At 36.1% G+C, this 17665-nt stretch overlaps 1 protein-coding gene across 1 annotated transcript; it reads right to left on the bottom strand.

The window, feature by feature from the left end:
* Nucleotides 1-10124: 10124 nt before the first annotated feature.
* LOC110147339 (olfactory receptor 52A1) lies at nucleotides 10125-11075 on the bottom strand. The gene has a single exon (XM_020908774.2). It carries the CDS (start codon nucleotides 11073-11075, stop codon nucleotides 10125-10127), a length of 951 nt encoding a protein of 316 aa, XP_020764433.1.
* Nucleotides 11076-17665: the final 6590 nt, after the last annotated feature.

Below are 17665 nucleotides of genomic sequence, written 5' to 3'. Positions count from 1 at the left end.
AGTGTCCTAGGGTCTCCTGATGCAAACAAAAAATTCCTCAGTCAGTGCTACTTCCTCTTTAAATTCCTATTTGCATCCAATGACATAATATTGAATAATTGATTTTTGCTCGAACACTAAGATCATGTCATCCACCTCATTCAAATATAGAAGGTAAAAGGAAGATCCATAATGACACATCATTTTTTAAAGACAGACATCTGCAAGCCCTAAAAATGTGATTTGTCACTGCATTAGACAGAACCAGTCAAATTCCTGAGTAAGGGGATCAACTACTGACTCGTCTGTTATTTCACTTCAGACCTGTGGACAAAAATATTACGCTTGTCTATTTTGTTGGCAGTTACATTTTAGGCAGAGGTTGACAGTTCGCTCCATATTCCACATTCCAATTCTGCTTTAGTGCTCTGTTATTCTGTTGTTTCTCAGTCTAAAACAGTCAGTTTGGACTGGCCAAAACTCAGACTTGACCGTCACTAGTGCAGAATGCTATCCAAAAAAGAGAATAGACCTCGATACGCTTGTCACCTGAAATAAAAATATATTTGTTTATGTAGTGATCTATATTATATATCTCTATTGAAGACTAGATATCTTTCAGAGGAATGTGAAGGAAGAGTTTTAGAAAAGATCACTCAAAGCCAAAGTTTCTTGCCACCTTTTTACATTTCTAGTAAAACTGTATTAGATTTGCCTATATTTCCAACAGCTGAAATAACTAAGTTTTTGTCTTTAAAATGAATAAAACACATTACTGAATACACACACAAAATAAATAGAGTGGAGGGACCTTTAGGAAACAAGAGACACAGTAGCAACTGAATAGAGAGGTAAGAGGACTCATTCTTAATGATCTATGGATATAAGAACTTGGGTAAGTGTAAGTTTAACGGAGTCTTCTCTTTTGGGTTTAGAGCTTTCAGAGCTGTCATTAGCATGAGATTTGACTAATTTAAGCTCATAATGCAAAATAGTCTAAAACACTTGAGCCATTTTTTCTGAGCTACTTTTCCAGGCATAAAATTCAATAGAAAATGAATGGATGGAAAATATGCTCCTTAAAAGATGAAAGAAAAAAATATATGTCAAATATAGAACTACACACAGGAGACAGAAAGCTCACCTCAGGATTTCAGAAATGTTTAAGAAGAGAAATTTAAAACAAGTGAGAAAATGTAATCATTATTCAATTCACTGACAAATGATTTTTTTTGAAAACGTCAGATCTTACCCATTATATCAAAGTTGCTAATCTGATCAAATTTATTTCCTGTTAAGCACTTCATATTTTAAATCAAGAATTTATCAAACTGAACATTAGAGAAATGTTTGTAAGTTTATGAAAATAGGGTTAGTTTTTTTTCATTCTTTCATAGACTCTCCAATAAAGTTGTTTCATGTGAGTAAACTCATGATCAGTTAACCCTACACTGAATGTCAACAAATGGGGCAGTAATGCAGGAAGCAGCTGTGGTTCCTGCTGCCAAACCACAAATGGAAGACTCAAGAGGTCATTTTAATGCTATAACTTGTATCAGTTGACATATATTTATGATAGACTAGTCATTAAAATAAACAATTGGATATCCATAGGTTTGCTCCCCAATGACTAATTTTATATCAATCCATGCATATTTGACTCTAACAATAGTCAAGTTGTTCTTTCTAAAACATAATCCGAATTAGAATGGAAATCCACAGTATTTAACTTTTTAAAGTGGTAGGAGCAATATTTGAGCATGATCTGATAATTAAAGATAGTGGAATAGCAGGTGGGAAGTACATAATTGAGTGCAGAGTTGACTGGATGAAGTGATTACTATTGAAAAAGCTGACAATGAAGCATTACAGAGGTAAACTTGGGAACAGTGAGACTTACTGGTTGATTGTTGAGTGCCTGTTCTGCTTCTACCAGATATCTGAAAAGTGTTGTCAGCTCTTCATATTGACATCTCTCAACATTTATAACACACTGACTCTGCTTATTCTGTGTGTTCTGTGTTCTCGGTCCCTCTTCATTCTATTTGGACTCCCTGGAGCAGCACACAGTCAATGTTAGAAATGCAAATCCATTTGGTGCCGGGGCCATCTGCGATGAGTAGATATCTCTGGGACAGCCTTTCATGTTTCTTCTCTTGTCTCTCTAATTGACATACTCCATCTTCCATAAGTTTGTCTGAGATCATGTTTTTGCATTCATTCTCTAATTAAACCAAAGGCAATATCTGTATTTCTTGTAGGCAAAGCATCAATTTATTCAGCTTGAATTGAAGAAGAAAGCTGCTAAAGACCAGTTTAACATTCTCTAATAAATGTGTGGAGAAAGAGGATTTATAAACATAAAGTGAGGGGTTTATTAGCCCCCAGTTAAGCCACAAGGGATTATAACTTCCCTTCTGTTGCTTATCTCTTCCTTCAAAAGCAGTTATTATGTATGTCAGATATATGAAGGAATCATTCCACATTCTGTTAATAAAGAAAAGTATTTCTTCAAATTTTTGGAAATGCAAAGAGATGAATTAGTATAACTTTTATCATGTGTGTGAATAATAAATTCTAAGAAAGTCTTATGCATATGATACCTTTATTTTTGATGTATTTTACCCAGTTTCTAGAATTTATTTTATGTAACTAACTTTTAGACTTACTTGATGTAATTTGGATATGTTGGCAAATTTAGGATGAATATTTTCTGTGGGCTGGAGGAAAGTACTGACTGTGGATTTCAGGGTGAATGAGAGATAGTGATGAAAAGTGAAAGATCTAAATTCTCTTTCCAGAAACATTATACTGACTGATGTTGAATGAAACTGATTCAGAGATTTTACTGACATCTATACTTCTTTTCAGCTATTTTTTTAATTTCCTAATTTACCATTTTGTGTCCCATCTGTTCTCTTGTAATAATTGTGTTTAAATTTCGGTGACTCCCAATGCTATTTCCTGGGTCCTGGCACTCAAGTTATAAAAATACAACAGTTATTTTATCTACTCAAAAGAATTCCATGATCTCCAATATGTCATGTACTAGAACAATATTCCACACAATTTTTTTCATTTTCTTCACTCTGTTCCCATTATAGAAGGCTTGCATATCTTATCCAGATTTCAGTTCATGCTGAATATTCTTTGAAAAACTGTCCCCAGTTAATTTTATTCCCAGAAGGATAACAAGTTTTTTTTCTTTATTTTAACATTTGGAAATACATTCATGAGTGTCAATCCTTATGTTTGTTGGCTTTCACTGTCTTTCTTTTTTTCTTCTCTTTTTTCTTGTTTATTTTTTAAAAGTAATTAAATATTCTTTAATATAGAGTGCCATCAATTTTAATTTTTTTTACCAAAATTGTAGGCAAGTATTCATTATGAAGCACGCATCAATCTTGTAAACTAGGCCTTCAGCAGAGTAAGACTTAAGACCTATTTTCTGTCCATCTCTTATTTTAAAAAAAGCTAGTCATTGAGCGACTTGTATCTCCAAAATCTGCTAAAGTGCCAAAATCCATAAAATATGAAGTCGTTATTAATACCTATATTAAAAAATCAATTGAGTCTCAAAAACAATGCTGAGATAATTCAATGGAGAATAGTCTTTTCCACAAAAAATGTTTAAACAATAGGGGAGTCATTTTTAAAAATTAATTTTCCTCTTAACAAATAGTAATAACTTGAAATTGATTATAAACCTATATGTAAGATCGAAAATTATATAATTGCTAGGAGAAAGCAACATTTTTCTGATCATGCTAGGCAAAGATTTCTTAGAAAGGTCCAAAAAACATAAAACAAGAGTATAAACTGATTAATATTAGACTTCATGAAAATCAAAAATATTGGTTAACATGCTATAGAAAGATAAAACTAGAGACTGGGAGGCAATATTTGAATATTTGCAAAATACATGAATGTGAATATATTAGTCACTCAGTTGTGTCCAACTCTTTGTGACCCCATGGACAGTAGCCCCAGGCTCCTCTGTTCATGGAATTCTCCAGGCAAGAATACTGGAGTAGGTTGCCATTCCCTTCTCCAAGGGGTCTTCCCAACCCAGGGATTGAACCCGCATCTCCTGCATTACAGGAAGATTCTTTACCATATGAGCTACCAGGGAAGCAAAATACATATAGTCATTCTTTTTTTAATCCAGGATATGCTTAAACATTCACAACAATTAAAAAGATAAATTCATTAAAAATGGCTTTGTTTAATAACTCTTCAAATTTTTGTCCCTCATGAGATGGTATTGTAATACAGAAGAGAGCATATTGTAGATTTACAATTATTATCATACTTGAAGAAGCTAGAGATAGAAAACTAACTAAAATACATATTAACCCAGAAATCCATCCTTACTAGATAGCTGTGCTGCGCTCAGGCCTGCCCAGCTCTTTGTGACTCCATGGACTATGGCTCACCAGGCTCCTCTGTCCATGGGATTTTCCAAACAAGAATACTGGAGTGGATTGCCATTTCCTTCCCCAGGGGATCTTTCCCACCCAGGGATCAAACCAGTCTCCTGCATTGGCAGGTGGATTCTTTATCACTGGGCCACCAGGGAAGCCCAGAAATATTAATATATTAAGAAATGTTTAGGAATATTTCTAAAAGTATGTCACAGAGATTTTTAAGTTACTTAACATAGACACACAAAAATGCACATATGGCATTTAAGCACTTGAAAAGAATCATAGCATCTTTATCTTTTAGAGGATGCAAATTAAAATTATGATCAGATGTAATTACTCATCAACAACAATAGATGAAAATTTAAAGATTGATACTGCCAATCATTGGTGATAATGAGGAACATCCAGAACTCTCATACACAGCTGATGAGAGCATAAAGTTGTATGGCCATTAGTAAGAGCAGTTTGAAATTTGTTTTAAAAGTTAATCTTGTACGTAACAAGTGCCCCAGCATTTCCATGCTTAGTATTTACACAAGAAGAATAAAAATGTTCATGCATGTGAGAGATTGACTCAAATAATCATATCAGTATTGTTTTTAATGGTCTAAAATTTTAAATATGTAGTTTTGTTTGAAAATACATTAACATAAGACTTTTATTCCTGAATGCTAAGAACTGGCTGGAACTGCATAGCTTCTGCCTTTTTGTACAGGGAAAAGTCTCTTCCATTGCTGTCTTGACTAGTCTCTACTGTTTCATATTTAGTCTCTTTTGTTTCTATAATATTTCTGCCCCAGTAAGTATTTCAATTATTTCAGATTTAGATGAAAAGCATAATTTTGACATTGTGTTCTCTCTGTGCCAAGAGACTGTTTCAAGAATATGTCTCTCTTCTCTGACGTCAGGGTTAGGAAAGTGCAGGTAGAGAGTGTCAGACTTTCAGCAGAGCTCTGCTCTTGAACTCACCTCCTTCTTGCCTTCTTTCTTTCTTTCCCTCACACCCAACCTTCTTTTCCCTCTTCTCCTCATTCTTATTCTCTTCTTTGCTTCTTTCTAAGAATTAAAACTAAACATAAGTGTGAAGGGCATTGTAACATGTTTGACTTAATTAAATTTGGACTTCTTCTAACAATGTCAATCTGATTTCAATAATGAGTACTGATTTTTGTAAAGTTGGTACACATTTAGCATTTTTACACAGAAACGATATATTGCAGATCCAAAGACTTAGCAGAACTATATTTAAATCACATATGTAATAAAATATTGTAAAATAATATATTTAAAATCTATTGAGAGTTAAGGTGAAAAATGATGTCAACATTAAAATATAATAATTGAAACATAATTGGTTTTTAAAATGTAGGGAGTATTATAGTGAAAATGATTGAAGATGACTGCTCTAGAATCCCCACTCTTTTTTTTTTAGTTAATTTATTTATTTTAATTGTAGAATAATTACTTTACAATAGTGTGATGATTTTTGCCATACATCAACATGAATAGGCCACAGAATATAATTTTTAATAAGGAAGATGCATCAATGCATATTTGTTTGAATGAAATTTGTTTTGTTGTTCAGTGACCAAGTTGTTTCTGACTCTTTGCAAGCCCATGGACTGCAGCGCGCCAGGCCTCCCTGTCCCTCACCACCTCCCAGAGTTTGCCCAAGTTCATGTCCATTGAATTGGTGATGCCATCCAACCATCTCATCCTCTGTTGCCCTCTTCTCCTTCTGCCTTCAATCTTTCCCAGCATCAGGGTCTTTTCCAGTGAGTCAGCTGTTCACATAAGGTGGCCCAAGTATTGGAATTTCAGCTTCAGTTTCAGTCCTTCTAAAGAGTATTCAGTGTTGATTTCCTTCAAAATTGACTGGTTTGAATTTCTTGCTTTCCCAGGGGACTCTCAAGAGCCTTCTCCAGCACTACAGTTTGAAAGCATCAATTCTTTGACCCTCTGCCTCGTTGTCAGGCTCTCACATCCATACATGACTCCTGGAAAACCATAGCCTTGACTGTATGGACCTTTGTTGGCAAAGTGATGTCTTTGCTTTTTAATATACTGTCTAGGTTTGTCATAGCTTTCCTGCCAAGAAGCAATTGTCTTCTAATTTCATGGCTGCAGTCACCATTCACAGTGATTTTAGAGCTCAAGAAAAGGAAATCTGTCACTGCTTCCCCCTTTTCCCCTTCCATTTGCCATGAACTGATGGGACTGGATGCCACAATCTTAGCATGTTTTAAAATTAATTATTTATTTGAATTGGAAGCTAATTCTTTACAATATTGTAGTGGTTTTTGCATACATTGACATGAATCAGCCATGACTGCACATGTGTTCCCCATCTTGAAACCCCTCCCACGTCCCTCTCCACCCCATTCCTCAGGGTCGTCCCAGTGCCCCAGTCCTGAGCACCCTGTCTCATGCATCAAACCTGGACTGATGATCTATTTGACATAGAACATGTTTCAGTTCTATTCTCTCAAACCATCCCACCCTCGCCTTCTCCCACAGAGTACAAAAGTCTGTTCTTTATATCTGTGTCTCTTTTACTGTCTTGCATATAGGGTCATGGTTACTTCTTTCTAAATTCCATATATATGCATTAATATACTGTATTGGTGTTTTTCTTTCTGATTTACTTCACTCTGTATAATAGGCTCCAGTTTCATCCACCTCATTAGAACTGATTCAAATGTGTTCTTTTTAATAGCTGAGTAATATTCCATTGTGTATATATACCACAGCTTTCTTATCCATTCATCTGCTGATAGAGATCTAGGTTGCTTCTACGTCCCAGCAATTGTAAACAGTGCTGCGATGAACATTGGGGTACATGGGACTCTTTCAATTCTGGTTTCCTTGGTGTGTATGCCCAGCAGTGGGATTTCTGGGTTGTATGACAGTTCTATTTCCAGTTTTTTAAGGAATCTCCACACTGTTCTCCATAGTGGCTGTACTAGTTTGCATTCTCACCAACAGTGTAAGAGGGTTCCCTTTTCTCAGCACCCTCTCCAGCATTTATTGTTTGTAGACTTTTTGATGGCAGCCATTCTGACCAGCATGAGATGGTACCTCATTGTGGCTTTGATTTGCATTTCTCTGAAAATGAATGATGTTGAGTATCTTTTCATGTGTTTGTTAGCCATTCATATATCTTTCTTGGAGAAATGTCTGTTTAGTCCTTTGGCCCATTTTTTGATTGTGTAGTTTATCTTTCTGGTATTGAGCTGCATGAGCTGCTTGTATATTTTTTGAGATTAATTCTTTGTCAGTTGCTTCATTTGCTATTATTTTCTCCCATTCTGAAGGCTGTCTTTTCACCTTGCTTATAGTTTCCTTCATTGTGCAAAAGTTTTTAAGTTTAATTCGGTCCCATTTGTTTATTTTTGCTTTTATTTCCATTACTTGGGAGGTGGGTCATAGAGGATCCTGCTGTGATTTATGTCAGAGAGTGTTTTGCCTATGTTTTCCTCTAGGAGTTTTATAGTTTCTGGTCTTGCATTTAGATCTTTAATCCATTTTGAGTTTATTTTTGTGTATGATGTTAGAAAGTGTTCTAGTTTCATTCTTTTACAAGTGGTTGACCAGTTTTCCCAGCACCACTTGTTAAAGAAATTGTCTTTTCTCCATTGTATACTCTTGCCTCCTTTGTCAAAGATAAGGTGTACATTGCTGCATGGTACAACCCCTGCTCTTATTTGCCCCCCATTATATTGCCCATTCAGTAAACAGAAAACATGCCCAACCTTATTAATAGGAGAATCAAAATTTAATCAACAATGAGAGTTCATCTTTTCATCCCTCAGACTGCTAAAGATTTAAAGTCTGATAAAGTCCAACAGTTGTGAAGTCTTGAGTAAATAGTTTGTAAGAATATATATTTTGGTAGGTAATTTTATTATTGGGAAGTGTATATTCAAGAGGTTTATAATTACTTGTTTTAGATGGTATAAAGGAAATGATGAATGCTAAAAAAGTATACTGTAAGGCATCTGAGAATCATTTCTTAATTCTCAAAGTTGTACAATTTAGGCTTGAAAACAATATCACATGCCATTTTTTCTCATCAGTTTTTGCTTAAATTTCCTCTTACTATCCCAGAAAAATCCACCTCATTTTGTCTTTAGCCATCATGATACTCACCTTTAGTATACAACATTTTATTATTGTACCTTATTCTAAACACTTCACAGATTACAGAAATATTAACTTAAAAACAATAATTTTTTTTTCCCAAATCTCACCCATTTGTTGTAACTATTTTCAACATTTGATTTATAGTCTTCCAGGTTGCCTGGCATAAAGCTTCTACACATTTTAAGTTTTAATTGGTATTCCCAAATTACCTACTCAAATGTACACTGCCTTATTGTTAACAGAAAACCATTCTGGTTAGCCACACAATTTACTAAAACCTCCTTTGCTATGGTAGGATAAAAACTTTAGGCCATAAATTTAAGGTTGATTTTAGTATCTATTTCACAAAGAAGAGAATGTAAACTTCGATTTTTTTTCCCCAGTTGTCCCAGAGTTGTACTAAAACCTAAAGTTGAAAAAAGTCACTAAGTATTCCTAAGTTATGAATAGCTGACATGGTTTATAAATTGTATTTGTCTCTATTGCTGCTACTGATTACCATCTCTACCACCCACCATTTCCCCATTTCCTGCTCAAATCTCAGCACTTGAGAGAGTGAGGCCATTCATGATTTGTCCTGAAGTTTCCTTACTCCCTGCTCTTGGGAGAGCAGACAGTTGTGATTTTCCACACCTGGACCCAAGGGAGTCAGATTCAAAAACTTACCATGAAGATTGGACTTTTCTCAAAAAAGTGAGAGACTGACACTCTTTTCTTCTAAATATTTAATTTCCTACAAAATCTGGAGATTAATTTGTGCATGCTATTACCATTTTTCTCTCATTGCCATGTCTCTGTTTCCCTCTGTTCACTAGGAAATAAAAAGGATACATAGTATGTACAAACTCAAGAAAATTGATCACTGTGTCAAATTGACCGCTATGCTACTATTCTGTAGCAGAGTATTTATAATGGCTTAGGAATTTAATAACACTTGATGAATTAATGAAAATGAATAATTTTACTGCTTACGAGTTTACTGCTTATGAGTTTTGTGCCTATAACTTTATGAATGACCCTGCAAAATACTGAAATTTTTAGACTTCATTTTCTCATTACAAACACAAAGGTATAATTTCTATTTGTTTTGGTTTTGATAAGAACAGTTAACATATACTTCCTCCATTTTTTACATGAAGGCCCAGATGAACAAGAAACAAAATCAAGAACTAGATTTATTGAGTACCTGGATACTTCAGAACATTGAGCCTGGGGCTTATCTAAATTAATTGAGAGATGCACAATTTGTTATTCTTTCCAGAGATAGATGTTTGCAAGAGTACACTCAAGCAGGTACTAAAAAAATTAAAGAGAAATGTAAAGGAGAAATGTTCAGTACTTTCCTCCTTTATGCTTCTCCTTCTCATTACCCGTCTAGGATCCACAATCGTACTGACTACTGTCATGGGTTAAAAGCCAATAGCTAACATGCTTGCAAATTGAAAAAAATTGAATAGAAAACTTAAGCAAAACTTGTTTTTGGAAAAAAACATTTCTAATAACAAGGACTCTGCTGTTTTATCATGTTTGGGAATAGTGTTACTATTCATAAAAAGGTAAACATGAAAGTCTTTCTCACAGTAAGTTTTTTGAACAAAATATTTTTACCATATGGACACGGATCTGCTTGGTCTTCGCACCATAGACAAGTGGATTGAGAAATGGAGGGACCAGCAGATAAGTGCTAGAAAAGAGGATGTGAATATAAGGAGGGATGTGAGAACCAAATCTATGTGCAAAGAAGGAGAAGAAACCAAGGGAGTAGAACTGGAGGAAGACACAGATGTGAGCGACACAAGTGTTGAATGCTTTCAACCTAGCCTCCTTCTGAGGCAAACGAAAAACTGTGATGAATATCTGTATGTAGGACAATGTAATTAATACAACATCAAGCCCGGCAACAGTGAAGGCCACAAACAAACCATAGATTTTGTTGACCCTGATATTTTCTGCAGCCAGTTTCACAACAGCCATATGTTCACAGTAGGAATGAGAGATGACTGTTGTATGATAAAATTGTAATCGAAGCTTTATCAGTACTAGGCATGGTGCTACAAGAATGGCAGCCCTGAGTGTTACCATAGCTGCTATTTGAGTGACTAACTGGTGAGAGAAGATGGCAGCATATCTGAGTGGATAACAGATGGCTACATAGCGGTCCAGGGCCATGGCCAGGAGGATGCCTGACTCTATGCCCTGAAATGTGTGGATGAGCCACATTTGAAGCAGGCAACAACCAAAATGTATTTCTGGTACATGAAACCAGAAGATTCCAAGCATCTTGGGCACAATGCTTGTGCTGAGAGCAATGTCTGTGACTCCTAGCATGCCTAGAAAAATGTACATGGGCTGATGGAGACTGTGTTCTGATTTGATTATGATCAGAAGCAAGGAGTTTCCAATCATAGCCATGAGATACATGGCACAGTATGGAATCCCAATCCAGCACTGCACAGATTCTAGGCCTGGGATCCCTATTAGTGTGAACTCAGAAGGCATGAAGACTGTGGTGTTGGAAATGGACATAGTGTCCTTGAGCCTCATGATGCAAACAAAAGACATATCTCAGTCCATGCTACTTCCTTTTCTACTTCTTATTTTCATCCAAAGTCATCATATTGAGTGTGTATGATTTTGGTAGATCTCTCAGATCATATCATCCACCTCATATAATATCATGTAAAATATCATATCATATCATCCATATCAGATAAAAGGTGAAAGAAAGATCCACAATGACACATGTTGTTAATAATGGCATGTATAAGCCCTGTACCATCATAAAAAGTGTATTAGCATGACAGTGCCACTGCATTAGAACCAACCAAATACCTGAGTTCCCAGATGGCACTAGTGGTAAAGAACCCACCTGTCAATGCAGGAGACATAAGAGACACAGGTTCAATCCCTGGGTCGGTCAGTCCCCTGGAGGGGGACAGAGCAACTCACTCCAGTATTCTTGCTTGGAAAATCCCACAGACAGAGGAGTCTGGTGGGCTACAGTCCATGGGGTTGCAAAAAGTCTGACACGACTGAAGTGGTTTAGAACATACTCACAAGAACACACAGGGACTTCTTACTCAACTGCTGACATGTCTGTCATTTCACTTCAAAACTGTGAAAACAAAAAAGTTGTAATTTTGGTTGGCAATTATATTTTAATCAGAAGTTAATGATGCTCTTTGTATTCCACATTCCATTTACTGCTTCAGCATTCTTGTTGCTCTCAGGTGTCTCTCAGTCAAAGCCATTCGGTTTGGATATTGAGAGTCTGGCAATATATTAGCGCAGGTTTCTCTCTAAGAAAGAGAATAAACATAGGAATACTTGTCACCTAAAAACAAAATATATTTGTCTATGTATTGAGGATATGTATTATCTATCTCTGTGGAAGACTAGATGTCTTTTCAGAGGAACTTGAAAGAGGAGTTTTAGAAAAGATCATTCAAATTTGTGTGCATTTGGTAAGTCTGGACCAAAGTTTCTGGGTACTTTTTTATGTTTCTAGTAAAACTGAATCGTTTTGCCTATATTTCCAACAGCTGAAGTGCTTCATTTTTCTGATGAAATTAAAATATACTCTGTAATACACATTACAAAATGTTTAGAGTCAAGAGAACTCAAGAAAGCTATTGGCAACAGTAGCAAAATATGTAGGTATGAGGACTCATTCTTAATGACTGATGGACATAGGAACATGGGTAAGTGACTGGAATAGAGTCTTCACTCTTGGGTTTTTGCCTTTTGTTTCTCTTCTTTTCAAAGCTATTTGTAAAGCCTCCTCAGACAACCATTCTTGCCTTTTTGAATTTCTTTTTCTTGGGGATGGTCTTGATCACTGCCTCCTGTACAATATCATGAACCTCTGTCCATAGTTCTTCAGGCACTCTGTCTATCAGATCTAATTCCTTGAATTGACTTGTCACTTCTGCTGTATAATTGTAAGGGATTTGATTCAGATAATACCTGAATGGTCTAGTGGTTTTTCCCTACCATCTTTAATTTAAGTCTGAATTTGGCAATAAGGAGTTCATGATCTGAGCCACAGTCAGCTCCCAGTCTTGTTTTTGCTGACTGTATAGAGCTTCTCCATCTTTGGCTGCAAAGAATATAATCAATCTGATTTTGGTATTGACCATCTGGTGATGTATATGCATAGAGTCTTCTCTTGTGTTGTTGGAAGTGGGTATTTGTCATGACCAGTGGGGTCTCTTGGCAAAACTCTATTAGCCTTTGCCCTGCTTCATTCTGTACACCAAGGCTAAATTTGCCTGTTACTCTTGGTGTCTCTTGACTTACCTACTTTTGCATTCCAGTCCCCTATAGATGAAAAGGACATCTTTTTTTGGTGTTAGTTCAGAAGGTCTTGTAAGTCTTCATAGAATTGGTCAACTTCAGCTTCTTCAGCATTACTGGTCAGGACAAAATTTGGATTCTGTGATACTGATAAACAGATATCATTCTGTCAATTTGGGGTGGCATCCAAGTACTGTATTTTGGGTCTTTTGTTGACTATGACAGCTACTCCATTTCTTCTAAGGGATTCTTTCCCACAGTAGTAGATATAATGGTCATCTGAGTTAAATTCACCCATTCCAGTCCATCTTAGTTTGCTGATTCCTAAAATGTCAATGTTCACTCTTGCCATCTCCTCTTTGACCATTTCTAATTTGCCCTGATTCATGGAAATAATACTACAGGTTCCTACACAATATTGCTCTTTACAGCATCAGACTTTATTTCCATCACCAGTCACATCCAAAATCGGGTGTTGTTTTTGCTTTGGCTCCATCCCTTCCATTCTTTCTGGAGTTATTTCTCCACTGATCTCCAGTAGCAGAGAATTCATCTTTCAGTGTCCTATCTTTTTTGCCTTTTCATACTGTTCATGGGGTTCTCAAGGCAAGAATACTGAAGTGGTTTGCTCTTCCCTTCTCCAGTGGACCACAGCTTGTCAGAACTCTCCACCATGACCCATCTGTCTTGGTTGCTATGAAAAGAAGAGAAGCGAAAAGCAAAGAAGGAAAGGAAAGATGTACCCATTAGAATGCAGAGTTCCAAAGAATAGCAAGCAGGGATTAAAAAAAAAAAAAGCCTTCCTAACTGAACAATGCAAAGAAATAGAGGAAAACAATAGAATGAGAAAGACTAGAGATCTCTTCAAGAAATTAGAGATACCATGGGAACAATTCATGCAAAGAAGGATACAATAAAGGACAGAAATAGTATGGACCTAAGAGACGCAGCAGATATTAAGTAGAGGTGACAAAAATACAGAGAATAACTATACAAAAAAGATCTTCATGACCCAGATAATCACGATGGTTTGACCACTCACCTAAAGCCAGACATCCTGGAATTTGTGAAGTCAAGTGGGCCTTAGGAAGCATCGCCATAATCAAAGCTAGTGGAGGTGATGGAATTCCAGTTGAGCTATTTCAAATCCTAAAAGATGATTCTGTGAAAGTGCTGTACTCAGTATGCCAGCAAATTTGGAAAACTCAGCAGTGGCCACAGGACTGGAAAAGGTCAATTTTCATTCCAATCCCAAAGAGAGGTAATACCAAAGAATGTTAAAATGACTGCATAATTGCACTCATCTTACACGCTAATAAAGTAATGCTCAACATTCTCCAAGCCAGGCTTCAGCAGTACATGAACCGTGAATTTCCAGATGTTCAAGCTGGTTTTAGAAAAAGCAGAGGAACCAGAGATCAAATTGCCAACATCCACTGGATCATCGAAAAAGCAAGAGAGTTCCAGAAAAACATCTATTTCTGTTTTATTGACTATGCCAAAACCTTTGACTGTGTGGGTCACAGAAACTGTAGAAAATTCTTCAAGAGACAGGAATACCAGACCACCTGACCTGCCTCTTGAGAAATCTGTATGCAGGTCAAGAAGCAACAGTTAGAACTGCACATGGAACAACAGACTGGTTCCAAATTGGGAAAGGGATACGTCAAATCTGTATATGGTCACCCTGCTTATTTTAACTTATATGCAGGGTACATAATGGGATATTCTGGGATGGATGAAGCACAAGCTGGAATCAAGTTTGCTGGGAAAAATATCAATAACCTCAGATATGCAGATGATACCACCCTTATGGCAGAAAGTGAAGAAACAAAGAGCCTCATGTTGAAAGTGAGAAAGGAGAGTGAAAAAGTTGACTTAAAACTCCACATTCAGAAAACTAAGATCATGGCATCCATCACTTCATGGAAAATAGATAGGGAAACAGTGACAGGCTCTATTTTCTGGGGCTCCAAAATCACTGCAGATGGTGACTGCAGCCATGCAATTAGACACTTGGTCCTTGGAAGAAAAGCTATGACCAACATAGACATCATATTAAAAAGCAGAGACATTATTTTGCCAACAAAGTTCCATCTAGTCAAAGTTATGGCTTTTCCAGTAGTCATGTATGGATGTGAGAGTGGGCTATAAAGAGAGCTGAGCACTGAAGAACTGATGCTTTTGAACTGTGGTGTTGGAGAAGACTCTTGAGAGTCCCTTGGCCAGCAAGGAGATCCCACCAGTCATCCTAAAGCAAATCAGTCCTGAATATTCATTGGAAGGACTGATGTTGAAGCTGAAACTCCAACACTTAAGCCACCTGGTGTGAAGAACTGACTCATGATGGTGGGAAAGATTGAAGGCAGGAGGAGAAGTGGATGACAGAGGATGAGACGGTTGGATGGTATCAACTCAATGGACATGCATTTGAGTAAAATCCAGGGGTTGGTAATGGACAAGGAAGCCTGGGCTGCTGCTGCCCATGGGGTCACAAAGAGTCAGACATGACTGAGTGACTGAACTGACTGATTCTTGGCTTTAAACTTCTCAGAGCTATCATTAGCATGGGATTTGAGTAATTTAGGCTCATTTATTTTTCATGAAAAACAGAAAGTCTGAAACACTTGAGTCATTTTTTTCTGAGCTCAGGCATAAGAAATTATTAGAAAATGAACTGGTGGAAGGATGCATTCCCTAAAAGAATTCAACTATAGAACTATACAGAGAAGAGAGAGAGTTGACCTTGGAATTTCAGAAATATTTAGGAAGAGACATTTACAGCAAGCTAAAAAAAAAAAGTAATTATTACTCAATTAATTGACATTTTGTGAAAACTTTGGAGTTATCCACTATATGAAAGCTGTTATCTGATCAAAAGCATTTCCTATTGCATATTTTGCACTGCATACATTGCATATTTTGAAGCAAGAAATCCTCAAACCATACACTAGAGAGATATTTGTAATTCTGTGAAAATAAGGTTTTTTTATTTTTATTTTTTATAGGCTCTCTGATAATGTTGCTTCATATGAGTAAACTCATGATCAACTAACCCTACACTGAATGTCAACAAACAGGGCAGTAACACAGGAAGCAGCTGTGGTTCTTGTTGCTAAACCACAAAGTTAAGAATCAATAGGTCATTTTAACTCTGTCCCCTGTATCAGTTGACAATTATCTATAAGAGACTCATCACTAAAAGAAGCAGTTGGATATCCATTGGTTTGCTCCTCAAGGACTAATTTTATGATCAATCCACCTACTGACTCTAGTAATAATCATTTTTCTTTCTAAAACATAATAAGAATTAAAATAGAAATCCTTTAAAAACAACCACAGTTTCTGAGCTTTTTAAGAGGTAGGAGCAATATTTGAACTTGATCTGATAAGTACAGACAGTGGAATGTCAGGTGGAAAATTCATAACTGAGTACAAGTTTGATGGACTAGACTGATTATTATTGAAAATTCTGGCAATGAAACACTATGGAGGTAAACTTGGGAACAGTGAGACTTACTTGCTAATTGTTGCATGCTGGTTCTGCTCTCACTAGATTAGCAGAAAGGTATTGTCAGTTCTTCACATTAACATCACTCAACTCTTATAACATACTGCCTCTTCTTGTTGTTTGTGTCACATGTTCTCAGTTCCTCTTCATTCTGTTTGGACCCTCTGTAACAACACCCATTCAACATCAGGAACGTAAATCCATTTTGTATGGGGTCATCTGCAATGGGGAAACATCTCTGGGACAGCCTTTCCTGCTTTTCTCTGGTCTCTATAACAGACATTCTTCATCTTTTGTAAGTCTGTCTTAGATCATATATCTGTGGTCACTTTCTAATAAAAGCAAGGGCAAAATCTGTATTACTTGGAGGCATAACATCAATTTATTTAGCTTGAATTGAATAAGGAAGCTGCTGCCCATCAGTTTATGTCCTATAATGAATGTGTGGAGGAAGATTTATAAACATAAAATGAGGGGTTTATTAACCATCAGTTAAACCACAAGGGACCCAGCAAATTATAGTTATGTCCTCTTGGGTTCATCCACACCTAGTATCCCTGAAATTATTATTACAATTTACAGACACATCCCTGCTCTTCTATTTTTCTCTTGCATAAAATGAATAAGAGATATTTATATATACCTGTGTTCTTTTTATATCTGAGTTGCTTTTCTGATCTCCTAATTTGCCAAAAAAATAAAATCTAAGCTCTACTTAAATATAGACATTTCTTTGCTAAAGATTTCTCCTTGAATAAATAACCTGTGACACTTTCTTGCAATGAGGTATTTTGAGAGGAAAAATCTGTATCCATATGCTATTTTATTATGCACTTCTCATTTCCTGCAGTCTCACTCCTTTGATTTGTATTTTATTGAGACTATTTTTGTATATTCAATATTTGGGTTTTTTTGTTTGTTTATTTCTTAGCGTGACCAATAGTGGTTGACATTTCTAAATCCTACTAGAGAGAGTTCTGACTAAATTGTACACATGAATAAATTTTTTCCATCCCTCGCTTTACAATTTTTCCTCTTTTCCTCCTCTCTTCCTTCATAAAGAAAGTATTATGTGTGACAGATATATGAAGGTATCATTCCATGTGCTTTTAATTAAGAAAATATATTTTCAAATTTTGGGAAGTAAGGAGACAATTTAGGATATCTTTCATCATGAGTGCAAATAAATTCTAAGAAAGTTATAGGCACATGATACCTTTCTCTTTGACATTTTACCCAGTTTTTAGATTTTCTTATATGTAACTAAATTTTAGATATACTTGATGTAGCTTAGACATGTTGGCAAATT

The sequence above is a fragment of the Odocoileus virginianus genome, unplaced genomic scaffold (assembly GCF_023699985.2).
Source record: "Odocoileus virginianus isolate 20LAN1187 ecotype Illinois unplaced genomic scaffold, Ovbor_1.2 Unplaced_Scaffold_28, whole genome shotgun sequence".
In the NCBI taxonomy this organism is placed as follows: Eukaryota; Metazoa; Chordata; class Mammalia; order Artiodactyla; family Cervidae; genus Odocoileus; species Odocoileus virginianus.
Note: the sequence above shows the minus strand (reverse complement) of the source record. Positions and strands in the feature narration are given on the sequence as shown.